Source organism: Staurois parvus, unplaced genomic scaffold, assembly GCF_062004578.1.
Source record: "Staurois parvus isolate SC_StPar_1 unplaced genomic scaffold, SC_StPar_1.0 ptg000544l, whole genome shotgun sequence".
Taxonomy (NCBI): Eukaryota; Metazoa; Chordata; class Amphibia; order Anura; family Ranidae; genus Staurois; species Staurois parvus.
In genome coordinates this window covers 9,629,378-9,656,794 of record NW_028318340.1, presented here as the reverse complement: position 1 = coordinate 9,656,794, position 27,417 = coordinate 9,629,378, and the positions used below count along the sequence as shown (strand labels likewise).

The 27,417-nt window shown below is 41.4% G+C and overlaps 1 protein-coding gene across 3 annotated transcripts in view; it reads left to right on the top strand.

Moving 5' to 3' along the window:
- Positions 1–27,417, top strand: part of B3GLCT (beta 3-glucosyltransferase) — a 523,490-nt gene that overhangs the window by 397,981 nt on the left and 98,092 nt on the right. For all 3 annotated transcript variants that reach the window (XM_089690888.1, XM_089690889.1, XM_089690890.1), the window contains 2 exons: positions 12,970–13,083; positions 22,811–22,910. In XM_089690888.1, the coding sequence (XP_089547014.1) occupies positions 12,970–13,083; positions 22,811–22,910 (214 nt within the window). The remainder of the gene's footprint in view (positions 1–12,969; positions 13,084–22,810; positions 22,911–27,417) is intronic.

Genomic DNA, 27,417 nt, shown 5'->3' with positions numbered 1-27,417 from the left:
CTATCCAGCTTCACGCAAGTCAACAATTCTTAGGTCTTCTGAGAGCTCTTTTCTGCAAGGCATGGTTCACATCAGACAGTGCTTCTTGAAACCAGTAAACCCAAAACAGGTGTGTGTTTTTTAAGGGCAGGACAGCTGTCAGCAACACATCCAATATCATCACACTGATTGGAGTCAAGGTTGGCTCACTCCTGGCTCCAATTAGCTCTGGGAGAAGTCATTAAGCTAGGGCCTCACATACTTTTTCCTCCCTGCACTGTGAATGTTTACATGTTATGTGCAATTAAACCATGGCAACATCTAATGTTTGTGTAGTATTATGTTCAGCAGACTGTGTTCTTCTATTGTTGTGACTTAGATGACGTTCAGAGCACATTTTTGCCCAATTCATGCAAAACTCCATGTAATCCCAAAGGGGTTCACAAACTTTTTCTTGCAACTGTACACACACGCATAGAGGAGAGACCAGTCAAGCTGCTCCTGATGATGTCAGACGTTGCTGGCAAAATGCCTAAGATGGGGCTGCTGGGGCACATCACGTTTGCTTGCTGGAATGCAGGTAGAGCGCAAATCTGTGTTTCCATCCTGTAATAAATGCCTGTGTGCTACCTTTTAATGTAAATGCAATTTTATGTCTTTTCCATTAAAAATAGGTTACTACATTATTGGAGTATTCCCCATATCTTTCTGTACATAATACCTGGCTTATCATCAAGCTCCTTAGAGGCACATAAACACTTAAAGGTGCAGTGGTATACACTTATCCATGTGTACACAATGTATGAAGAGACAGATCGGAGATTGATTGGAATGTATTAACCGTTTATAGGAATTTACCAGTTGATGAAATCAAGCGCATTTGACTTCCTTTTTAATTAAAGGTGTCAGCAGTTTCTGACCAGTGGTGTGCTAACACTTTGGTGAAGAGAAAGGGCACAGTATTGGTGTCACAGAAATCTGTTAAGCTAAATTCTGTTGGACTAGTCACATCACTGATCACTCTTATTTTTATTCACATTAGTTGTATCATATCACATTACGTGAACATTTTGTTTTATTGATGATTTGAAGTATTTGAATACACAGTAATATGGTTGGGTTGAAACGAGCGTAGTCAGGATTCTTAAGGCTATTAACCTTTGGAACTCTGCGATTACATACGTTTGAACTTAGTTGAAGCACTGGTTCACACTGAATGCAACTTTGAAATTGCACTACTTCAATGAAACCGCAGATTTCACAGCGGCTTGAAACTTCATGTAACAGAATTCAATGCAAATCACAATGAAATCAGAAAAGAGTAGTGCAGGAGCTATTTTTGAAACTGCGCTACTTCAGATCGCACTGATTAGGACAGTGCTAAAGAAATACATTCGATGCGACTTGAAGTGAATTTGTAAATAGCGTGTTGCACCTCGGTGTGAATCAGAGCTAAGTGTGATGACAAGCAGCTCTTTTATTTATTTTTTTTCAAATGTTTAGTTTGTTTACACATTAGTTTGTTGGGTGGGTGTAGGTAGACTGTATTATTTACAAATAATGCAGTATTTTATACTTTTTGTAAAGAAAGAAAAATAGGATTTTCAGTGCTGTTATGTTATAACATCCCAAAACAGACAAGAGATTTAAAAATTAAATTGTATTAGGGACTTTTTAGGTACACAAGAGTGAATAACTTTCATGAAAAGTACAAAAGATTTTTTACAACGTTATGAAAATTAACTAAATGTATAACACAATTATTAAAAATTTCACCTAAAAAACATTGTGGCTGACATGAAATGTTGCATCCCTTATCCTGCAACACTAAACCACTCATTTATCTACATGGAGCAGACGTGGTAACAGATCTACCCATGTAGATAGATGCAACTTGTTTCGATGCAGAATCTTCCTATGGGGATAGAGTGATGGACTATCTGTAATACACTCAGTGCTCACTTTATTAGGTACACCTTGCTAGTACCGGTTTGGACCCTTTTTTGCCTTCAGAACTGCCTTAGTTCTTCATGGCATAGATTCAACAAGGTGTTGGAAACATTCCTCAGAGATTTTGGTCTATATTGACATGAGTTACTGGTGCCTTTCTATCATCTCGAACCTGTCTGTCCGTTCTCCTCTGACATCAACAAGACATTTTTGTTCTTACAACTGCTGCTCACTGGATATTTTCTCTTTTTCAGACCATTCTCTCTAAACCCTAGAGATGGTTGTGTGTGAAAATCTCAGATCAGCAGTTTTTGAAAAACAGACCAGCCCATCTGGCACCAACAACCATGCCACGTTCAAGGTCACTTAAATTCCTTTTCTTCCCCATTCTAAAGTTCGGTTTGAACTTCAGCAAGTTTAATGGCATGCAATGCCAAACTGCGGTTTCGAAAGCGAGCAAAATCCTCTCTTGTATTAAAATAGGTATAGACTCCAGAGAGAGAGATATCATATTACCCCGGTATAAATCATTAGTAATACCTCATCTGGAATATGCCGTTCAGTTTTGGGCACCAATTCACAAAAAGAACATTGGGGAACTGGAGAAAGTACAGAGAAGGGCAACCAAACTGATAAGAGGCATGGAGGGGCTCAGCTATGAGGAAAGATTAGAGGAACTGAATTTATTCTCTCTTGAGAAGAGGAGATTAAGGGGGGATATGATCAACATGTATAAATACATCAGTGGTTCATATAGTTATCTCGGTTTAGAGCTATTCACCCTGAGGTCATCACAGAGGACAAGGGGGCACTCTTTACGTCTGGAGGAAAGAAATTTAATCTCCAAACATGGAAAGGTTTCTTCACAGTGAGAGCTGTGAAAATGTGAAATAGACTCCCTCGAGAGTTGGTTCTGGACAGCTCAGTGGATTGCTTTAAAAAAAGGCCTGGATTCTTTCTTAGATACAAGGAATATAACTGGGTGCTAATATTTATAGGTAAAGTTGATTCAGGGAATATACGATTGCCTCTTGGGGGATCAGGAAGGAATTGTTTTCCCTGCAGAAGCAAATTGGATCATGCTTTGCTGGGTTTTTTTTTGCCTTCCTCTGGATCAACTGTGGGTATAGGATTATAACTTTTTTTTATTTAATGGTTGAACTGGATGGACTTTTTCAGCCAGACTAACTATGTAACTAAGCCGTCTTCACCATGTTAGATACCTAAATGCATTGAGTTGCCGCCATGTACTTGCCTGATTAGCAATTTGCATTACCAAGCAATTGAACAAGTGTACCTAATAAAGTGGCCATTGAGTGTATATAGAGCTTTAGTATTGCATCACAAATATAGAACAAAGACCATATAACCTTTAAATGATCTCTAAACATTATCAGCATTTCTACTTACATAGCAGATAACAACAATAATGCAAAGTCAGCCAGACAAATTATAAACAAGGGTCCATGCCTCGTGAGTGTTCCACCAAGTCTTGCCAGGCCCACACGAAATGGGAGTGACACAAGGACTGCTGGAGATGCTCCCAAATAGAGAACTAAAGTTAAAATAAAACAAATGGGAACAATGTGAAATGACTACTACAGGCTAGTAAAACCTCACCTGGATTTATTGTATGATAATCTATCTTGCTATAAATCAGTATATAACAAACCTACACATAGACTAAAGAAAAAAATTGTAAAGAAAATTTGGACTTTACTGCCCACATGGGGTGGGGATACAGTTAGAGGCTCCTAAAGATGTCTGGAAGCGCAACACCTTACACATTAATTGGACATTATATAATAAAGCTTTTCATCTGATGGTGCTAGTTATCCATATAAAGTGTGGTATTCGATACTCTTTTAGATGTGGATTTAGCATTTTTAGCCATCCACAAGTCATTTGTACCTCTATACTTTATTCATCAATCATCAGAGGAGCTCCTTTGACATGGAAAGGCTAAGCCTTTGTCCTCTGCCAAGATTTGTAACCTCCACACTAAGCCACAGTGCACAACAAATAAGCCAGCAAAGGAAAAAAGATAAACAGAAGGGAGCCCACAGTCAAAACTAATGACTAGGCATATGTCCGCTGCTTGCATTTTTTAGCAACATTTCCACAGTATATAAGTCATCTTTACATTTGTTATTTTTGTAGCCATGCAAACATGAGATCTTGCTTATGAATGTGGCTTACATTTACAGTGATCCAAACTCATTTTCACATGTTTTTCAGGCTATCCCGGTCCTTTGCTGAAACAGCACATTGTCTATAAAGCTCATTAGCTGAAGGTTATCATGTTTACACACACAAAAAAAGGGGGAAGAGTGATACACCTCTGCTTTCTTCCTCCGCTTTACAGAAGAGTCTGTACTCTACCTCATAAAAGACCCATTCATACTCGTATCCATTGCAGTGTTTGAAACATGCGTTACTTTTGCACAGCATGTTACTTTTGCACATTAATATGTGTTACACTAGAGCTGCCCGTTCAGTTACACTATTTTCTCCGCATCACAACATTGCACATGACCTGCATTGCAGTGCACTGCACGCATGTTGCTGCAGAGCACAGATGTAAATGGGACCTTAATGAGAGCTACTGTCTGAAAACATGATGCTGTCTCCCATTAGAAAACAAATAATGCTCTTTGAATCATGGGTTCAACTGGCATTACATAGTCATTCGTAAAATAAAGATTTTAGAGTTATAAAAGAAATAAATATCAGATTCAAAGTAATAGATACTTACACAAGTTTAAAATTAAAGTGATTCTAAAGGCTTGATTTGTTTTTTCTTCAAACTAATAAACACATCATACTTACCTGCTCTGGGCAATTGTGACAGTGGAAATAAAGTGACCAAATCATCTTTAAAAATCAGCAGTGCTCCACCAACATGTTCAGATAGAGTCACCAAATTGCATCTGCAAACAAAGCAGCTAGAAAGCATTAGAGATTAGGTCTTGTATATGATCAGCTATGATAACCACTAATACACCGCCTTCATTGCAAAACAAATCTATAAAAAACAAACAAAAGAGATACTCATAGTGCAGTAAGCTTTATTAAGAGGAGTGAAAATAAAAGGAACAAACTATATGCACTCACATATTATAGGTGCCAAACAAGGCACCAACACAAACCGCTCACTAGGGTGATCTCTTCCCTCACACCACTGCTAGATGGCCAGCGTACATTCAAGCAGACCAGATGTGACATCGGAGAAGTACTAGAAGTGTCATCTGCGGCTCAAGCCTTAATGCATTTTGCGTGATTCGTACCTCCTCCCTCCACGCAGCCAAACAAGCCTACTTCCTGACCCTCATCAAGGCCCTCTCCTCCAATCCTCGCCGACTCTTCTCCACCTTCAACTCTCTACTCTCGCCACCCCTACCTTCACCCAGCACCTCACTCACTGCTCTTGAGAGTGCCAATCACTTCAAAAACAAGATTGACACAATTCGCAAGGACATCACCGCAACTCACACGCCCTCTCAACCTGTCCCTTCTCACACAGCTACCCCCTCATCCCCCCTCTCCCTCGGCATAACCCGCAGGGACTTCGTCGCTGTTCAAACTCCCTCCAACCCCATTCCCCCTCACTCAGCTACCCCCTCATCACCCCTCTCCCACGTCTTCACCACTGCTCTGACCTCAACTTCCACCCCACCCTACATTCCTCATACTGAAGCCCCCCAACACTTCGCACCTTTGACCTTACTACCATCGAGGAAGTCTCCAAGATCCTCTCTGATGCCCGCCTCACCACCTGCCCCCTCGACCCTATCCCCTCACAACTCCTACGACCTCCCTCCCCCTCCATCCTACGCTCCCTCACCCACATCTTCAATCTCTCCCTCTCCTCCGGCACTTTCCCCTCCCCTCTGAAACATGCACACATCACCCCCATACTTAAAAAGCCCTCCCTGGACCCCAATGACCCGAACAACCTCAGACCCATCTCCCTGCTCCCATTTACATCTAAACTCCTCGAGCGCCTAGTCTGCACCAGCCTATGCTCTCACCTCAACGACAACAACCTCCTCGATCCCCTACAGTCTGGCTTCCGTCCCCTACACTCCTCCGAAACTGCCTTACTCCTACTCTCCAACGACCTGCTAACCGCCAAAGCTAATGGCCACTATTCAGTGCTCCTACTCCTTGACCTCTCCGCAGCCTTCAACACAGTCAACCACCCCCTCCTCCTCAAAAAACTACACTCCCTCGGCCTCAGAGATTCTGCTCTCTCCTGGCTCTCATCCTACCTGTCACAATGCTCCTTCAGCGTTACCTATAATGCTACCACATCCCCCTCACTCCCCCTCTCTGTTGGGGTCCCTCAAGGCTCCGTCCTCGGGCCCCTTCTCTTCTCCATCTACATCTCCTCCCTTGGCCAACTCATACATTCTCACAGCTTCAACTACCACCTATATGCCGACGACACACAAATCTATCTCTCAACCCCCCACCTCACCACCTCAGTCTCCGCCCGAATCACACACCTACTGAGCGACATATCAGACTGGATGTCGCTCCACTTCCTTAAACTGAACCTCTTCAAAACCGAGTTTCTTGTCTTCCCCCCAGCCCTGACCCCACCCCCCATTGACTTCTCCATCATGTCCAACAACGCCACCATCAAACCCGCCCCGCAGGCCAGAGTACTTGGTGTCATTCTGGACTCCAACCTATCCTTCCAGCCCAAAGTCCAATCTTTTAACAAACTCGTGCAGACTTCCCCTTCACAACATCGCCAAAATACGCATGTTCCTAACCCCAGAAACCACTAAACAGCTTATCCACTCCCTCATCATATCACGACTCGACTACTGCAACTTCCTCCTCACTGGCCTGCCTCGCCACTGGCTATCCCCGTCGATCCTGAATACGGCCGCCAGACTCATTCACCTTTCCAACCGCTCCATCTCCGCCACCCCCCTCTGCCAATCCCTCCACTGGCTTCCGATTGCGCAACGGATCAAATTCAAAATCCTAACACTGACGTACAAAGCTGTCCACCATACTGCCCCCAACTACATCACAGACCTAATATCCAAGTACCACCCAGCACGCACACTCCGCTCCTCACAAGACCTCCTTCTCTCTAGTTCCCTGGTCTCCTCCTCCCATGCCCGCCTCCAGGACTTCTCCAGGGTGTCACCCATCCTCTGGAACTCCCTGCCCCAACCCATCAGATTATCACCTACTCTCCTCTCCTTTAGGCGCACCCTGAAAACCCATCTCTTCAGGGAAGCTTACCCCACCCCCTGCTAACTTGCCGACCTCCTCCACTCTTCCTACCACTCCATCCCCCACAGCTATCTCCTCCTGTGCCACCATCCCCTCCCTCCTAGATTGTAAGCTCGAAAGAGCAGGGCCCTCAATCCCCTCATGTTTTGCATTGTATTGTTATTGTTCTGTCACATGTTCTGTCCCCCTTTGTAATGTACAGCGCTGAGCGAACCATTGGTGCTTTATAAATACTGTATAATAATAATAACCGCTTCAACTATACTTGGAAGGCTGTCCACGAGGTTTAGGAGTGTATCTATGGGAATGTGTAACTGTTTGTCGATGGTTAAATCCAAGCCTCAGAGAATTGAAGCTGTTATAAAAGCGAGAGGTGGTGCAACAAAGTACTAGTGGTGTACTGTAGTGTTTTTCTTTTTTCATGATTCCATAATATTTTCCTCAGAATTGAGTGAGTCCATATTTTTTTCATCTGCTTGATCTGCAAAAACAGTTCTAACTGACTACAGTTTTGTTTCTAATTTATTTATATTCTTTTTTTTTTTAGCCAGAATGTTGAATGAAAATAGTTTTGAGGCATGCCTGTGATTGTTTTTTTTCTACACAATAAAAACAATTGAATGAACATTTTCAAAGAGTGGCGATTACATACTTTTTGCCAGGGGTTGTATATACAGTGGATATAAAAATTTTACTTGCCCCTGTTAAAATGCCAGGTTTCTGTGATGTAAAAAATGAGACAAAGATAAATAATTTCCGAACTTTTTCCACCTTTAATGTGACCTATAAACTGTGCAACTTAGTTGAACAACAAACTGAAATCCTTTAGGTGGTGCGAAGTAAAAATAAAAAAACTAAAATAATATGGTTGCATAAGTGTGCACACCCTTAAACTAATATTTTTTTTGAAGCATCTTTTGATTTTATTGCAGCACTCAGTCTTTTTGGGTATGAGTCTTATCAGCATGGCACATCTTGACTTGGCAATATTTGCCCACTCTTCCTTGCAAAAACACTCCAAATCTTTCAGATTGCAAGGGCATCTCCTGTGCACAGCCCTCTTCAGATCATCCCACAGATTTTCGATCAGATTCAGGTCTGGGCTCTGGCTGGGCCATTCCAAAACTTTAATCTTCTTCTGGTGAAGCCATTCATTTGTTGATTTGGATGTATGCTTTGGGTCGTTGTCATACTGAAAGATGAAGTTCCTCTTCATGTTCAGCTTTCTAACAGAAGCTTGAAGGTTTTGTGCCAATTTTGACTGGTATTTGAAACTGTTCATAATTTCCTCTACCTTGACTAAGGCCCCAGTTCTAGCAGAAGAAAAACAGCCCCAAAGCATGATGCTGACACCACCATGCTTCACTGTGGGTATGGTGTTCTTTTGGTGACATGCAGTGTTGTTTTTGCGCCAAACATATCTTTTGGAATTATGGCCAAAAAGTTCACCCTTGGTTTCATCCAGGGTGGATTTGATTTAAATCAAGTCACGATTTAAATCACTAGTGAAAAGGCTCAATTTAAATCATAATTTTTAAAGAGCAACTGTCATCTCTGTCTCGCAGCAGCTCCTCTCACCCGCTGTTGACTCACCAACAGCCCCATTCACTTTAATGGGACGACTGGTGATGCTGCAGTGACACAACAAGGTGAGGGCGTGGCAGCAGCAGGTGAATGGATACTCGCTAACAGGCGCTGTCATGATGGATCTAAAATGACAGGTGCTCTTTAAATGTAAGCAATCCGACTCATTCTTGCTGGTAGTTATAATCTTTAACATTTGCAAACCAAATGAAGGTTTTCTTTTTAGAATAATAAGCTGTCAGGTTAGTAAAACAGCGATATCAGACCCGATATTAGGTTAATAGGTTAATCACACATAGTTGGAGAACTGCTCAAATTGTTTTATTACATGTTTTTTCTCATGGTTACTGTGAAATTGTGTGAATGTATCAATGCAGTGCATGTTATCTCAGCTTACAGAGCTTGGATTCATTGAATGAGTTTACTAAAAATGTAAATAATGCAGAATATAGAGCCTCATGCTTCATAACTAAGCTCCATTTCATGCTGAATAAACAAAATTACTAATGTATCTTAAATAGAAAACTATATTTTGATAGATTTTTACTCCAAAAGCATATTATTAAAATAAATTTGATACAAATAAAAAAAAAAAAATCCAATTTAAATAAAAAACAAATCCGATCTTTTTTTATTTTTTTTTAAATTGATTTTTATCCACCCTGGTTTCATCAGACCATTTAGCCAGGCGTGGATGTTTTTCTTCATGAGAAAAGGCTTCTGTCTTGCCACTCTACCCCATATCCCAGAAATATGAAGAATATGGGAGATTTTTGTCACTTGTACCACCAGTAGTGTGTTTAGGTTTTGTGCTGCCCTAGGCAACACAAAAATCGTCTGCCCCCACGGACATGACCAAAACCCCCCCTTCCCCCTCCTGCGGAGAGAGCCTGACATTGAGCAACAATACCCATTCCCCCCACCTCGGAGAACCTTCCACTACCCCTCCCCCCCCCCAGCGATAGAGAGACACCCATCTCTTCACAGCTCCAGACATCCCCAGGAATGAGTGTCAGGCTCTACATACACCATCAAGCAGCCCGCAGCCTCTCTCGGATCCCACCTGGTTCCCATAGTGCGCGTGTCCCTTCTTCCATCCCTTCTTCTGGTGGGAGGTGCTGCCCCCCTGAAAAATGCCACCCTAGGCAAGTGCCTTTTTACCTTGTGGTAAATATGCCCCTGTGTACCACACAGCCAGTACTTGCCAGATATTTCTGCAGCTCCTTTAATGTTGCTGTAGGCCTCATGGCAGCCTCCCAGACCAGTTCTCTTCTCATCTTTTCATCAATTTTGAAGGGACATCCAGTTTTTGGTAATGTCACTGTTGCGCCATATTTTCTGCACTTGATGATGATGGTCTTCACTGTGTTCCATGATATATCTAATGCCTTAGAAATTCTTTTGTACCTTTCTCCTGACTGATACATTTTAACAATGAGATCTCTCCGATGCTTTGGAAGCTCTCTGCGGACCATGGCTTTTACTGTAGGATGTGACTAAGGAAATGTCAGGAAAGACCTACTAGAACAGTTGAACTTTATTTGGGGTTTATCAGAGGTACTTTAAATGATGGCAGGTGTGTACTGACTCCTATTTAACATGATTTTGAATGTGATTGCTTTTATTCTGAATATAGCTACATCCCCAGTTATAAAAGGCACACTTATGCAACCACATTATTTTAGTTTTTTATGTTTACTTCCCCCTCTAAAAGATTTCAGTTTGTTTTTCCATTGAGTTGTACAGTTTATCGGTCACATTAAAGGTGGAAAAAGTTCTGAAATTATTTATCTTTGTCTCATTTTTTTCCATCAAAGAAACCTGACATTTCAACAGGGGTGTTTAGACTTTTTATATCCACTGTATACATATACATACATAAACATACACAACTCGCTCTCCTGCGTGCCCCCAGCGATCTCCATGATCGCTGTGTCCTAGGGACACAGCTGATCACGTGATGTAGTAAAAGGCCAATCACAGTGGCCTTTTACCACGTGATCAGCCGTGTCGAATGACACGCTGATCACTGGGAAATGCAATTGCCGGTTCTCGGCTGCACTTTTCTCACGCTGTAAGAGCGCGAGGAAAGTACTGCCAAGAACCGGCAGTTATTGGAGCAGGGATCGGCACCGATCATCAGCAGTTCTGCCCACCTGTGCCCATCAGTGCACCCACCTGTGCCCAGCAGTACCACCCAGCAGTGCCACCTACTTGTGCCCAGCAGTGTCACCCAGCAGTGCCACCTACCTGTGCCCAGAAGTATCACCTACCTGTGCCCAGAAGTGTCACCTACCTGTGCCCATCAGTGCAGTGCTGCTAGTCAGTGTCCAGCGATTGTACCAGTCAGTGCCCAGCAGTTGCGCCAGTCAATGACTAGCAGTGCCGCCAGTCAGTGTCCAGCAGTGATGCCAGTCAGTGCTACCTATCAGTGCTGTCTATCAGTACCCATCATCAGTGCCGCCTATCCGTGACACCTCATTAGTGCTGCCTATCAGTGCCGCCTATCCGTACCATCTCATTAGTGCTGCCTATCAGTGCCCATCAGTGCCGCCTATCAGTGCCCATCAGTGCTGCCTCATCAACGCACATCAGTGAAGGAGAAAAATTACCTGTTTGAAAAATGTTATAATAGAAACCAAGAAAAAAACTTTTCTTCAAATTTTTTTGTTTACAGCGCAAAAAGTAAAGCGCCCAGCGGCGATTAAATACCAACAAAAGAAAGCTCTATTTGTGAGAAAAAAAGATAAAAATTTCATATGGGTACAGTGTTGCATGACCACGCAATTGTCAATCAAAGTGCGACAGCGCTGAAAGCTGAAAATTGGCCTGGTAAAGAAGGGGGTATAAGTGCCCGGTAGGCAAGTGGTTAAAAGAAATGTACTTGTCTCGTTTAGTCAAAGGTTACTGACATCCAGCTTAACCAGTCATGGAGTACTTGTTGCTATTTAAATTTTCATAAAAATGGCAGGGGCCGAAGCTTCCTGAGGACATGCATCGTGTATTGCGGCATGAGCCGCACACGGCAATTCCCGTCCTTCTCCGATTTCACATCTGGTCTGCTGGAACGCACTCCTGCCATGCTAACTAGTGGCAGTGTGAAGGAAATGATCCCCCTAGGAGCTGTTTGTGTTGGTGCTCCCTTTGGCATGTATTTATTTTCACCCCTTTTAATAAAGCTTACTGCAGTATGAGTATCTCTCTTGCTTTTTTTCTCTGAGATTTGTTTGGCAATGGAGGAGGTGTATTAGTGGTTTCATGAGTGGATGGGCTTCAGAGATTCTGCATAAAGAAGTGGATATCCTACCTGATCATATACAAGACCTAATCTCTAATGCTTGCTTGCTGCTTTGTTGGGTGATTCAATTTGGTGAGTGCACAGTCTATGTGAACACGTTGGTGAAGCACTGCTGATTTCTAAAGAAGATTTGGTCACTTTTTTCCATTGTCACCACAATATAGTGTTGGGGTACTTTTTATTATTCACTTTTGGACTTTTTAATATAGTATCACAATATAGTATATGCATATGTGTTGTATTTTTCACTATATACATTAGGTGGAGTTTGTATCTGTTCTTTTAGTGCTAATGGTTAGCACCTACTTTCACTGATTTTTTCACTAGAATATGTGTGCCCATTGGAAGATTTATCATCCATTCTTGTTCTGCTGTCAAATGTAAAATTTTGGAACTATAATCTTTCTGTCACTGTGACAAATAGGGTGGATTATTCTCCCTGGAGGAGACATAGACACCAATAAAAAAAAAAACCTGAGAGGAGTTCTAATCCTTCCCTACTTAGTACAAAATTATATGGTTATAAATAAACTTTAAAATATAAAAGAAAATTTTTAAGCCAAGCAATAACAAGTTGCACATAAATTTTAAAGCACACTTTTGGTAGTCTACGTGAGCACCTGATTGTAATATTTGTGCAGACCCTTTCTTGTCCTCTTACTGAAATTACTATTCAGATATGAGCCTGCTGTTGCAATAAGTTGGTGTATACCAACCAGTACAATTCTGTAATGTGAGAAGTAAATGGGTGGGGGGGTCTCTGTCTATGCATTACTCCACTGTATTACGTCACATTGTAGAAGGACTTCAGTGAAGGCAATAAACTAATAAACTATTATTGTTGTATCTTGTCTCTTTTTTTTGGAAGATTAATCCTATGATATATCTGTGTTTATTTGCAGTACCTGTTGTAAAGCAGACATGGGAGAAGGAAGCTGCACACCTCGAGTATTACAGTGATCATACAGACCCCACAATCCCAACAGTAGATTTAGGGATACCAAATGTTGAAAGAGGTAAATTAATTTGGTTACTTCTAGTATTTTTATTTTTCACACAGTAGCTCTCAATACAACAACAAATGATTGCCTTAATTTTCTAGATATATTGCAAATCTCTCCGCTTTAGTAACGCACAGTAATATATTTACTTGTCTTTAAAATTTATTAAATGCTTTTTAATGTTTAGTAACAACATATTTAGTTCCTCTAGTGAATCTGTAATGTCAAGCATTAGGTATGTTTTGGTAGTGGTGTGAATCTCCTGCGCTCCCAAGTGTTTCAACTGTACAAAACACACCAGGAGAAGCTGCTAACATTAAATCATATACCAGTGATTGTGCTAAATAAATACAATAAAGAATGTAGCGCTACTCCTTAAGGTACATACACACATAAATAAATAATAAATTAATAGTTGATGTGTGATCTCAAAATTACATCAAATTAAATCAAAATAAATGTGATAGTGATATCAATTATTATTAATTTGTGCCCATGATTCATTAAATCTACAAAATAAAATCAGATAACTCAGAGCATGTGAAAAAAACATTTACATATATACATATATATATATATAATACTGTGAATATAAAATCACACGTGCCTCTCGTGTAGTGAAAAAAACCCACAATATAGCAATATATAAAACAGAGCTCTCAAAGTCCATTAAATGCTGATAGTGACCAAAGAAAACATGTGCTTCCAATGACTACTGTTGGTGACCATAAATTAACAAGAACTCGTGTGGATCTTTGGGTGCATGTGAATCTGACAATCCGACCACCATCTGGATAAGCCTCTCACCTCATCACTTCGACCCTTGCGGATCAAAGCGCTTTTGTGGATCCCCCTCACGGATCCTCCAAGATAGCTATCACTCCAAATGTTGCTCCTTTTCGCGCCCAAATCTCTCAGAAATTAATATTCCATCAATGGCTCCTCTCCAGGTAAGTTGCAGCATCAATCTCTCAAATAAGACATAAAATAGATTCTCCCATAGTGCAGTATATTTTATTTATGAAGTAGGGACAGATAACATAAAACTTTCTCACTCACTTGGCAGCCAATTCAAGACCTCATGCTTTCGGATGAGGGCATGTATGTATGGGTGTACAGCTCAGTATACAGGTGTACCAAGATGGCCGCCACGCCGGAAATACGTCACCACGTCCAGCCGACGCGTTGCGTCACAATGTCATGTGACTTCCTCAGGAGGGTAGGTGATAGTCTGATGGATTGGGGTAGTGAGTTCCAGAGGATGGGGGAAGACCTGGAGAAGTCTTGGAGTCGGGCATGGGAGGAGGAGACTGGGGAACTGGAGAGTATGAGGTCTTGTGAGGAGTGAAAAGTATGTGTTGGGTGGTATTTGGATATCAGGTCGGTGAGGTAGTTTGGGGCAGTATTATGAATAGCTTTGTACATCAGTGTTAGTAGTTTGAATTTTATATGTTGGGCAATCTGAAGCCAGTGGAGGGAATGACAGAGGGGGGTAGCGGATACAGAGCGGCTGGTAAGGTGGATGAGTCTGGCCGCTGAGTTCAGGGTAGACTGAAGCGGGGTCTGTGTTGAGGTAGGCCGGTGAGGAGGGAGTTGCAGTAGTCGAGTCGTGAGATAATAAGGGAGTGAACGAGTTGTTTAGTGGTGTCTGGGGTTAGGAACGTGCGTATTTTGGAGATGTTGCGGAGGTGGAGCCTGCATGAATTTGCCAGCGATTGGACATGGGGCTGGAAGGATAGATAGGAGTCTAGAGTGACACCTAGAACTTTGGCTTGCGTGGTGGGACTGATGGTGGCATTATTGGTCATGATGGAAAGGTTAGGGTGGACCCAGGGTGACAATTCTTGCTTGTCTTATTTGTTCCTGTAAATAGCAACTCCACCTGTATAAGCTACAGCGCAGGGCCTAGTCCTGGTCTCTTTCCCATGCTCATGGAGCACAGGCAATATATGGCTCATGTGTCTACAGAGCTTAAATATAGTTCTTCAGGTTGTTAAGTGTGACAACCTTCTGGTGTATAAAAGTGGTGCTAAACAATATCCTTATATTTTTAAATGATTATTACACATCCACTACTTAAAGGCCTATTCATGAAATTGTTTCTTACTGTGTTTTTATACCTTCATGCGACAATTTCTGTGAGCTCCCAAACCTCTCCTTTTCCCCATCAATCCTGTTTGTTTGAAACAAGCAGTGCACATTAGTTGCGTTCATGTGTACTGCTCTTTGCACAGTACAAATCCCATAGTTCATAGTCCCTAGTCTATCTCGAGAGCTAGAAAGGATGAGTGTCTATGCTCTTGCTAGCAAGGACCATTGAACAACCTGTTTTATTGAATACTAAAGTCGGGAGTCTGGTTCTTAAGTACAACATCTTGTTCTGATTACCTTCCTCTTTGTATATCTTGACATTTACCAAGTGTCATTGTATTTGCCGTATAGATTCCTTTTTGTATGGCTGCTTAATTAGACACCTGAGTTGCACATTCTAATTTTGTGGAATTATCTGTAATTACCCCAACTTTGTGTATTTTGATACGAGTGCCTTTTGAATGGCTTCAGCCTCCATAGGTTGTTTTGTTCTTTCTATTCAAACCTTAAAAACATCCTTGTGAAAAAACAAGGATAATGGAGAATGAACGTAGCCTCCCTCTAACAGGAAGTTGGATCACTGCAGCAAAAAAATGGAATTTAGCGTTTGAGAATGACAAGAGCAGTAGAAGATATTTAAATAGAATAGAATATTTTTTAAACCACAGTTAAGTGTCACTTTAATTTGAAGCGTAAAGCACTTTTCTTTTCCTGCAAGGGGCAGTATTTCTGCTTAGTTAATGTCATTGGCTTGATTGATCTATACCAGCAATTTGCTGACATAATTGCTTGCTAAAGCTTATGGTTCTCCCTTTTGTCTCTTCTATTGTGTAGTTGATAAAGGTCAGCATGGAATGTGTTATTAAAGGTAGTTACCAAACTTGCAATACTGTAGGTCCTAGCTCAAAATTTCAAGTCCTGAGCTACAAGCCAGACCTTAAGAGCCGCTTGCCACCGGTTGCCCCACCCTGCCTCAGCCCTAATGCCACCCCGCCCCAGCCCTAATGCCACCCCTAAACACACCCTCTTAAATTATCTAATGAAATTACACTGTTACATGTTCCCCACATTATATCAGGGCCTCCAACGTCCCCCTAAACACTCCTTCATACTTAGACCATGCACCACATACGACCATAACTCCCCATAATCTCTCACTGACCAAAGCATAACTCTACCAAGCATATCCTACCTTCTATCTAACCCAGCAGTACCTCTAATGCCCCATACTCTACCACCCATAATAACCACATAATCCTGAACCTGTCTAAACCACCCAAGCATGTATGCTTGCACACACACATACAGCCACATGTACACACAGACACATGTACAGACACACACATACAGAGACACATGTACACACACACATACATACATACATATGTACAGACCCACACATACAAAGACACATGTACATATACGGACACATGTACATACACACACATACAGACATATGTATAGACACATGTACATATACGGACACGTACATATACACACACAGACACATGTACATACAAACACATACAAAGACACATGTACAGACACATGTACACACATGTACACACATACAGACACATGTACACACAGACAAATGTACATATACACACACACAGACTCATGTACACAGACACATGTACATAGTTTCAGTACATTACCTTACCTCACAGAACTGGGTACTGTACTCTAGGGGGAGGTAGAAAGCAGAGCGCACACTTCCCCTTCCTTTTCTTTCACTTTGCTCAGCGTATTGAGCAGTCTGACAGCTCCCAGTGCGAGTGACGGTCGGCCCCGAGTCCTGAGCCCACTCACCAAGATGGCCTTGGGGGACACACTCGCCCCCATCTTAATTCCGCTCACCGAATGCGAGCAGGCGTGTGGAAATATTTAGGCCTGTATTAGTAAAATTAACTAAAGTAAACCTGCCAAAAAACCTGAAAGTATATCTAGAACCAAACTTTTTTTTTTTTTTCAATACACTTGCAGTATATTTCCACAGTACATTTCTGCAATACATACACATTTATCCATGTTTTAGCTCTTTAAACATGCTGCGAATACATAAACATAGCTGTTGATCTGTCAGAAATGCAATCGACTCCTAATTTGCTGTTGTGGGCTGCACACAGCATTTATGTGTCAACCACGTGGATTACTTAAAGCTTTCTACAGGTTGTCTTCATCTTAATGAATAGAATTCAGATTGATTAATAATAGTAGGGCAAAATACGTTTGTTGACCTCGTCAACAGATGGCATGATTTAATAGCAAATGGAGTTTTCCAGTGACCTCACCACTAAAAATCAATAAATTCATCCCCACTTGTCTAGTAATATGCTTGACTTTGTAGCATAAGGAACATTTGAACAGACCGCAAACTTTCATTTGAATTGCAGACAAATCTTGAATCTCAATATCATAGAACCAATATGGTCAATTTTGGAGAACAAGGTTCGGGCTCATTTTGTCTCTGGCATCTCTGGAATTGCATGAAGAGTGGTACCAGATTCCATTATCCACCATCCAAGACTTATATTAGTCAACTCCCAGGAGAATTCAGGCCAACTTGGCCAAAGACTGCCAAACACCATATTAGGTAATGGTTTTTTTTTTATACCCTAGGTTCACATCCTATGTGGATTTCAGTGCGTTTTCCAGTTTTCAGAAACGCACTATAGTTAATTTAACATGATTCCCTTTGAATCTACTTCACAACTGTGCATTTTGAGCCACTGCAGATTTTTAAAAGGGTCATGGACTTTTTTTCCTACAGCAGATTGCATTTTGCATGTGATAGGCTTCAATGGAACCACACCAAAAAAGTATAGGGGATTCCCCCCCAAATCCATACCAAGCCATTAAGGTCTAGTAGGGATTTTTTGGAGAACCCCATGCCAAAATAAAAAAAAAAGTGTGGTGTCCCTTCCCATAATCCTTATCAGACTCTTATCCGAGCATGCAGTCCAGCAGGTCAGGACAGGATGGGGACAAGTGAGCACCCCTTCCTGAACCATACCAGGCCACATGCCCTCAACACGAGGGGGCTGCATTGGGGCAGGGGGAGCTCCCCTCTCCAAAGCACCTTGTTCCCATGTTGATGAAGACAAAAAAAAGTAAGGAAAGAGGAAAAAAAATGTCCACCCCGAAGTAGATTCAACGGCAATCACAATGAACACCGCCCCCCCCAAAAAAAGCTTTGCTTCCAACAAAGACTCCCGCCGTCTAACAGCTTCACCGGTTCACAGCTCTTAAATTAGCCAAGGGGACCCAGCCCCCTTGTGATATCATCGACTGGGTAATGCTGGGCCAATGACATCAGGAGGGAGCGGGGCTTTCAGATTCCGATAAGTCAACCCCCCGGAAGACCCTCACAACCACAGCCCAGATTTGGCTGAAAGAGGCCCTTGTCCTCATCAACATGGGAACAAGGTGCTTTGGGGGCGGGAGCCCCAAAACATCCCATATGTTGAAGGCATGTGGCCTTTTATGGTTCGGAGGGGGGGGGGCTTGCTTGTCCCCCTCCCTTTCCTGCCCTGCCAGGTTGCAAGCTCTAATAAGGGTCTGGTATAGATTTTGGGGGGGACCCCATGCTGTGTTTTCCCCCATTTTTTTTTTTTTTTTTAAAGGATAAGTTCACCTTTGGAAACATGTTACATGTTCCACCCGATTTTAGGGCAGAACATGTAACATATTCCCGATGATGCAGCCTCTGTGGAGCACTGTGGTAGTTAATTGAATCTTTCTGTCAGTATATGTGCTTGCCCATACAATCCCGTACAGGCAAGTGGATATACAGACAGGTCTGCAGGAGATCTGCAAGGCGCCACTGATCTGCAGATCATTGGTGCAATGTTTTACAGGCTCCTGCAACCAAAAATAATAAATGCACAATTTTTTTTTCCTGCAAAAAAATGTGCATTTATATTTCTGGTCAAAAGGTGAACTTATCCTTTTAATTGTTAGCAATAGATTTCTTTATATTCAGCTGTCAGCAGGGAATCCCGCTGACAGCTGGTGATTGATCGGTTGTTAAAGTGGTTTCAAAGGCTCAAGGTTTTTTACCTTCATGTATTCTATGCATGAAGGTACAACAAAAAGATTTCTGTGCGCAGCGCCCCCTCCCCCCCAAATCCTTACCTGAGCCCCCTCAGATCCAGCAACGTTCTCAACAGCCTTTGCTGTCTGGGGACTCTTTCTCATTGGCTAAGCCAGTGAGCCAATGAGGAGAGAGCATGGGGGTGGGGCCGAGACCCTATGTCTTGAACTCGCTCCCCATACTCCCGGAGTCTATGGAAAGCTATTCAAGCAGATAACCTTCTCTACGCACACAAAAATAGAAGGTTTTAACTTGTCTGTACTTTATTGGCACGTTGCAGATAAATGGTAAAACTATAACAAGAAGATAACATACAATCACTATACGATAAACATCACAGATAAAATGACACTCAATATAGCCAAGATCCTCTTCTATACAATCTTAGCTGCCTATAACAGAGAAAAAGGGACATTAATTACCTTCGTCAGATGGAAAGAGATAGAATCTGGTTGCTTCTCTCATGTAGAGAATCATGGATTCCTATGAGGTGTTTTACTTCCTGTATTGTGGGAGAAGCGTTGACCTTTTACATCACATCCTGGCTAGCTAAATAACACAGCTCTGAAGTTTGGCCAGTAGGTGGCATAAGGGAACAGATAACTAATCTGTAAATAAACATGACTACAATCAAATGCAAAACAACATAATAATTATACAGGTCAATCTTGATCTAGAAGTCCTCAGAAGAGAATGTATTCTGGGGACAGGACACCCTATGTGTCTTATGGGTGCATAGAGCAGAGGCTTGGGGACGTGCATGCAGCGGTGTCCTCAGGGCAAGCGGCTTTCCCTGTGGACACTGCATGAGGGGCAGGAGAAGGGAGCGCTGTCGGGGGCCAGAAAAGAAGAGCATCGGGACTGCTGTGTGCAAAATCACTGCACAGAGCAGGTACGTATAGACATGTTTCTTATTTTAAAAAATTAAAAGCAAGCGTTAGTGTCACTTTAAAGACACGGTGTCTGCTGGCTCCTTGACAACCATGTTGTTTACTGGTTGTTAAGGATGCCGGTGGCTGCCCGCTCCTTAACAACCAGCTGAAGTCACACAAAATTCATAAAAAATGCAAACACATCAATAACGTGTGTGAAAAACACAAGATGCACCTGGAAAATGCATCAAACGCAATCTGCATAGATGTGAACCTAGCCTTACCTGGTGTTTCCATAATTTTGTACTTTTTGAACCCCTGTACAACCCCTGTACTTTTGAAGTTTCAGTCAGGCATTTTTGATGACAGTTATATCTACTTAAAACAGCAAAGACTATTCACTTAGCATAGTGCAAGTTCACTGACCTTAGTAAATAAGGTGAAACTGTGTTCACTTTTAAAATCTAGTCATGTCTAAGATTTAAAAAGCAGGATTGATTTCTTATCACCTCCCTCCAATGTTCTGTGCTGGGTTTTCATAGATCGTTTAAGCAAACGGCATTCCACAGTTTAAGAACTGTATTTTACCACATAGATTTAGAATTCTTTAAAAAAATAGTTTTTTCCTGTGCCTTGTGCTTTCTAATGGGTCATTCCAACATCTCCACCTGCGTTAAAACTGTATTTAGCTTGCCCCAGGCCCTTTATACAAGGAATGTCAGGAAACTAGCTTCCTGGGCCTATTTTATCTAAGAAATTACTAGTGCTTGTTGGCCAATTTGCTTGACCTAGGAATCCTAGCAAGTCATAAGTTGTCACACCTGCCAGCTCGTTCAGTATTTCTCAAATTTAGGACATGTGGACACCTATGATTGCTTTTCACTTTTTTATTGCTCTAAAATACGACCAGAGGAGTCTATACTAAAGGGATTAATTTACATATATGATGAGCACATTATGAATGACTAATTTCTCCTCCGGGTCCTCAGGACAGAGTGGTGTTATGGTTTTGAAGCCAATAATACTGTAACTGCACTTGACAGTAAGATATAAACATAGAAGAGTGATGGCAGAAAGACAATGTGGTCCAAGTCTGCACCTTTTTTTTTTGTTTTACTTTTTTCTCTCAATATATATGTCTGTTTGTTCAAAGCATGTTTAAATTTCACTTATGGTTTACTGACTCACTACCTCTTTTGGAAGTGTATTCTAAGCATCAACTACTCTTAAGGTAAGGTCTCATTCACACAGGGCGCCAATGCAAAGCCATGTTAACTCACGCAGGGATACACTGGTGTTCTGTGCATCCCCATGCAGGCAGTCTCATTGATCTCTGTTGTCAATGTGACATTCGGGTCCCCAAACACAGGCAGTGTGAGTTCAGAGTTCCGCATGCACCCAAGCTAAAGACACTTAGTAAATAAGGCTTGTTTATGAAAGATTTTTAGGCTTGTAGCTTTTGGGTTGAATACTATATATTTTGTGTGTCTATCTAGATGTATTGGGTGTCTTTACCTTCCTAAAATAATTTAATACGTTTTAATGTTTTCTACTGTGTTTTCAGTTGAAATATGTGTGTTTAAAGTATACCTATACCTCAATGCTAAGTGGTTGTAAACCCTCACATATACCCAGTGAAGTGACTGGCTGCAGATGATACACAGTGATGAAACAAATCCTCCTATATAAGTTGTACCCATTTATCTGCACTCTTCTCTACATCTGTTCAAAGTGCAGAATTTATACAGCTTGCCTGAGCTTTCAGAACACAGGGGATGTGGAGCTGAAGTTACATCCAGCAGAGCTCAGTGAGGAGAACTGTCTGGAGGGAGCAGACACACCCCCTGAGGCTTTAAATTACAGGCTGTATGCTGGTGATCCCTCCCTTGTCACCTTTTTATCTCTTGGTGTCAGGAAAACTTGTCAAACGTGACTCCTGCAGATAGCAGAGGAATGAGGCAGTGGACAGAAATTACACTAAGTGCTCTGGACAGAAACAAATATACACTATAGAAGGATATGCTTTGTTCATACTTCAAGTCTAAGGTTTACAACCACTTTAAAGCTTTGTAAACAGTCTTGCGTGGATTGTTGAATAAAGAATAGCAGAGAGGATGAAGTACTTCAGAGTGAAAGTATTTGACGTTGTAATCTCTGTTGAAAGGTAGGCTTAGCAAAATACAAGCCCTAATTCTCCCATTCAGTAGAGAACATGACCAAGTTCCTAGGTTTTTGGGTTTGTGACCAGCACTATTGCGGGTATATAGCAGCACTTTCAAGCACAATATTTGATATTTAATATATCTGTTGATCAAGACTTTTGGCATGGGTTAGGGTTGTGAGTTACAGTTATGAAGGGAATATCTGTGTGAAATACCATATTTTCTTATTTATGGGCATGGTCCACAATACCTTTTGCATTTTGCGATTCCTATTGTAAATTATATGAATATAAGCGAAAAATGCTTGTGTGACTGTAAATATCCCAAAATTGCTTAATAAACAAGAAGTAAGCAAAGGAATACAAATTCATGTGACCCTGTTTTTATCTTCATCACTTTATCTCTCCATTTTGTGTGCTTGGTAGGGCATCACGTTATGAATATTAGTCATTTTAGGGCAGTATTTTTTGACAAAGTATTTGTTGCATTTGTATTGATAACATTGTGATCTGTTACTTTAGGACACTGTGGAAAAACTTTTGCTATTTTGGAAAGGTTTTTAAAGTCTAATATATCACATACATGCTGGCTGGTCATTGTGGATGATGATACGCTAATCAGGTATGTGGCAAAGTTTCTTTCATTTTTTTTTTTAATCTTGTTGAGTGCTTCCTCCATATTTCACTTCGCAATCTGTTGATAAGATTTAGACCGTATCCCTTGTTCTTTTTGTTCTCTGATCAGCTACTAATAGACTGAAAACATCAGCAATGTCTCTGTTGTGCCAAATATTTCATCTAGGTGTAAAATATGTTCACTTAAAATAGTTTAGCAGCCACTAGACTTTTTTTCTTTATTGTTTGTTTAAGAGTTTAGATACACAGTAATTTTAAAATTAAATATTGATTTTATATTTATATATAGGGACCCAGTGTCCAAGTCCACCATAAGATAATTAGTCCCCTTTCCCAACTAATCCACCCGTGGCAACATTCCAATATCTGTCGATCTCGTGGTGGATAAGTTCACACATCAATTGCACTTTTGATGTGAGAGTAATACTTTTAATTTTATTATAATTTAAGGAGATAATGCACTAAATGCAGTTTTTGTATATTTTTGCATCAGGAGAGGATACTATCCCAAGGGAAGAGGAGTTTACACTTTTATTGTTACACGTATGAACTTTTGATTGGCTTTGTCATGCGGTGAGAGTCTATGGAGAATTAAAGAGAATCTGACCGCACAAACAATCCTATATGACTATGAAAGGGGACTAATTATCTTATGGTGGACTTGGACACTGGGTCCATATATATATATATATATATATATATATAAAATTTATATTTTCCATCCTTTGCTGGGCTGCATGCTTGGACAAGGGTCTGGTATGGATTTTGGGGGGGACCCTCAAAATCCATACCAGACCCGAAGGGCTTGGTATGGATGGGATGGGGGACCCCACACCGTTTTTTTATTTATTATGATGCCGGTTTTTAAATGTAATTACCACTTTTATTTTTTCTTCACTATAGATTTTTTCCTTTCCCACAAGTTTTTGGAAAATGACAAAAACCTTTTTTTTTACACCAAGTTGTCATTTAAATGATATATTTCTCACACAAGCCATGGGTACATGTGGAATTTTCCCCAAAATACATTCTGCTACTTCTACCAAGTATGGGGATACCACGTGTGAGACTTTTTGGGAGCCTAGCTACATACAGGAGCCTGAAATCCAATGACCACTTTGAAAGCCTGAAGGTGCGTAACTTCCTCATTTTACTTCCTCACTACTTATCACAGTTTCGGAGGCCCTGAGGTGCCAGGATAGCACCAACCCCCCTCCCCCCAAATGACCCCTTTTTGGAAAGTAGACACCCCAAGGAATTTAAAAAGCGACATGGTGAGTATTTTGCATTTTTTCTCACAAGGTTTTGAAAGAAAAATATGTTTTTGTTTTCTTCATTTTCCAAACACCTGTGGCAACAAACGAGATCTGCAAAATACTCACCATGCTTCTTATAGAATTCCTTGGGGTGTCTACTTTCCAAAAAGGGGTCATTTGGGATGGGGGGGGGGGGGGTGTTGGTGCTATCCTGGCATTTCAGGGCCTCCGAAACTGTGATAGGTAGTCTGGAAGTGTAATGAGGAAATAAAGCCCTTTAAATGCCTGAGGGTTCTTATTGGATATTGGGGTCCTGTACTTGGCTAGACTGCCAAAAAGTCTCTCACATGTGGTACCGCCATACTCGGGGGAAGTAGCAGAATGTATTTTGGGGAGTAATTCCACATATACCCATGGCATGTGTGAGCAATAAATCATTAAAATGACAATTTTGTTTAAAAAAAAAAAATAGTTTGGGGTGACTACTTTCCAAAAAGGGTTCACAGGGAATGCAAATATCCCCTATAACCTAAATGGGCATTGTCATATTCTTTTTTGAGAATTCTGGGGTCTATCAGACTAGATATCTCCTCTGCCCTTACATTATCTAATCTCACCAAGATCGGTGTGATCAGATGCTTTCCCAATTTACAAATGGCGCTGTTTATATCCTGTGAAACTGAAGTGATGAAATGCTCGTAGCTTCCGATTTCTTAGGCTATAGAGATGATTGGCACCAATCTGGTCTCCATTCAGCTCTATGGTCAGCTGGCAGAAACACCGACTGCATTCTCAGGGATTGCCCGAGAAGGCTGTGGAAGGCAGCCGGGGAGGGGGGGCATCAACTCGCGCTGTTTGTAAAAGCAATTCTGCAGGTAATTAGCCACTAGGATTGCTTTTACATGAAAGCCGATCACTGACTGAAAAAGCGATACCAGGATGATGCCTGCAGCTGTAGGCATCATCCTGGTATAACCATTCGAATTCCAGTGATGTGTCAGTGTGTCGCTGGTCCTTGAGTCTATATGTTATGTTCTTCTTCTTTTTTTTTTTGTATGCAGCCTGTGGGCTGAAGGAAAAAAATAGAAGAAATCTCTGCCAGAAAAAGTGTGTGGTATGCCCACCATTAGAATATACCGCCCTGCATCCACCCACTTCTAATGGTGGGCACACATTAGGTCACATGGTGCCACATGCGCCAATTCCAAGATTGTACAAATGTCTAGTGCCACGCTTGAATAAAAATTGTCCATGTATAAGTGGTTTCCCATATGGAAAAAGGATGCCATCAAGTCCCAAACTATCTTGCCACTGCTTCCCATGTAATCTGGGCATCCAGGGGGCTTCTCCATCGTAAATCCGAAACTTAATGTGTAGCCTGTTTCCCTCTCGCAGGTCTTCTATAACTTGACCCCATATCTGGCACGCTTGCTGGGGAGAAATTGTTTGAATGCAAGGTGACCAGAAAAATTAATGAGGGACTCATCAACGCAGATTTTTTTTTTGCTGGGGAGTATAAACATTGCAAATTTTTGGTTAAGGTTACTTACGAGGGGCCAAATTTTGTGGATCCGGTCAAATTCAGAGTCACCCTGAGGACTACAGAGTGTATTGTCATTGAGATGCATAAAACACATTATACTCTCATATCTATGCCAGGCCATGGCAGCTGAGAACATGGGCATATGATGAATCAGGTCTGTGGACCAATACAAGCGCAATTAATTTTTTTTAGTAATGCCCATGTTGAGGATTAGGCCAAAAAAAATTAAATTCAGAAACTGTAATGAGTTTGCATGCGAATGGTCTGGCAAGGTTTGAATTTGGGTTGGCGGCGATAAATTGTTGTGCATATAAATTGCTTTGATCCACAATCAATACATACAGGTCTTCCGTGAAAAACAGCTTAAAAAAAATCAAGGGGAGTAGTTAAATTTGCTGTTTCCACCTGAATTCTGGGTTGGGCAGTGAATGGGGGATGTACGTGTGCTGCAGAATTTGTGGGCTACCAATCGGGATTTGCAAACACATCCGGAAGGATACTATGGGCTCTATGGGCCTGTGTGTGAATTCTTAGTGGTTGAGGGACAATACTTCTGCTCGCCACTGCACCAGCTTGTACTGCACTTATTGGACTCGCCACGTAACCAAGTGATACTGGAGTGCTGGTATATGAAAGACCAGGATGTACTAGGCTGCTGGTGCTCACCAGTTCACCAAAAGGTAGAGCGGCACTAGTACTGGCATTCTGCTGCATATGAGAGTCATCAAAATTTACCATCAAGTGCTAGCAGAGATTAGGCCTGAGTCTGCGAACAATGTGGTTTTGTGTGCAATGTATCAAGTGACAGTGGCCTACTGACACTGCACTTGCTGGGGGGAGAAGGGGGGGGGTAAGCATAGGGGCTAAACAAAGGTGCTGGCAGGTGTCGGGGCTTATCCCGCTAACGCTGCATTTTTGGGGACACTATACTAATGTGAACGCTAGTATAGTGCTGATCTGGTCAAAGATATTGATCTGTTCAGACACTATACTAGCAATGGAGGTTCATTGTGTATGAGCGTGTTCCTGGCAATCAAAGGGTTAAATGTGATTACTGGTGTACTGATGGGCAATCTGACACTATCTGGGAGGGGCGTGGAAACCACGGGAGCATGAATCACGTATATAAACAGTTGTGTTCAAAATAATAGCAGTGTGTTGAAAAGAGTGAATAAAGCTCAAAATCCACACACAAATGAATTGGGAGCACTACACATTCTATTCCAAATCAAAACATGAAGAAAAATATATCAAATTTGTGTTGTTCCTCTAAACAAATTGAAGAAAAGTGAATATTAGACTGTTCAAAAAAATAACAGTGTTTGTATTCTTCTTTACAAACTCAAACATTCACTATATAAAAAACTGAAACAGGGTGAGTGAGCGCAAATCACAAAACAGCAGCTAGCACACAAGGCAATCCTCAACACCAAAAAAACAAAATATACAAATGGTATGCAGCGCTAAATAGTATACCAACCATCAATGTAAAGATGGATGAGACAGTAAATTAACAGTCAAAATATGAATAGTTCCATGTAGATGAAGATATAAATATATAAATGTTAAAATCCAATCCGGCTTGTGGACAAATCCAGTAAATGATTGCGCTTACCACAAAAACAAACAAACAGGGCGTTGTATGTATAAGATGGACATCAGGGCCTGGTCAGCAACTAGGACAGCATCCGGTC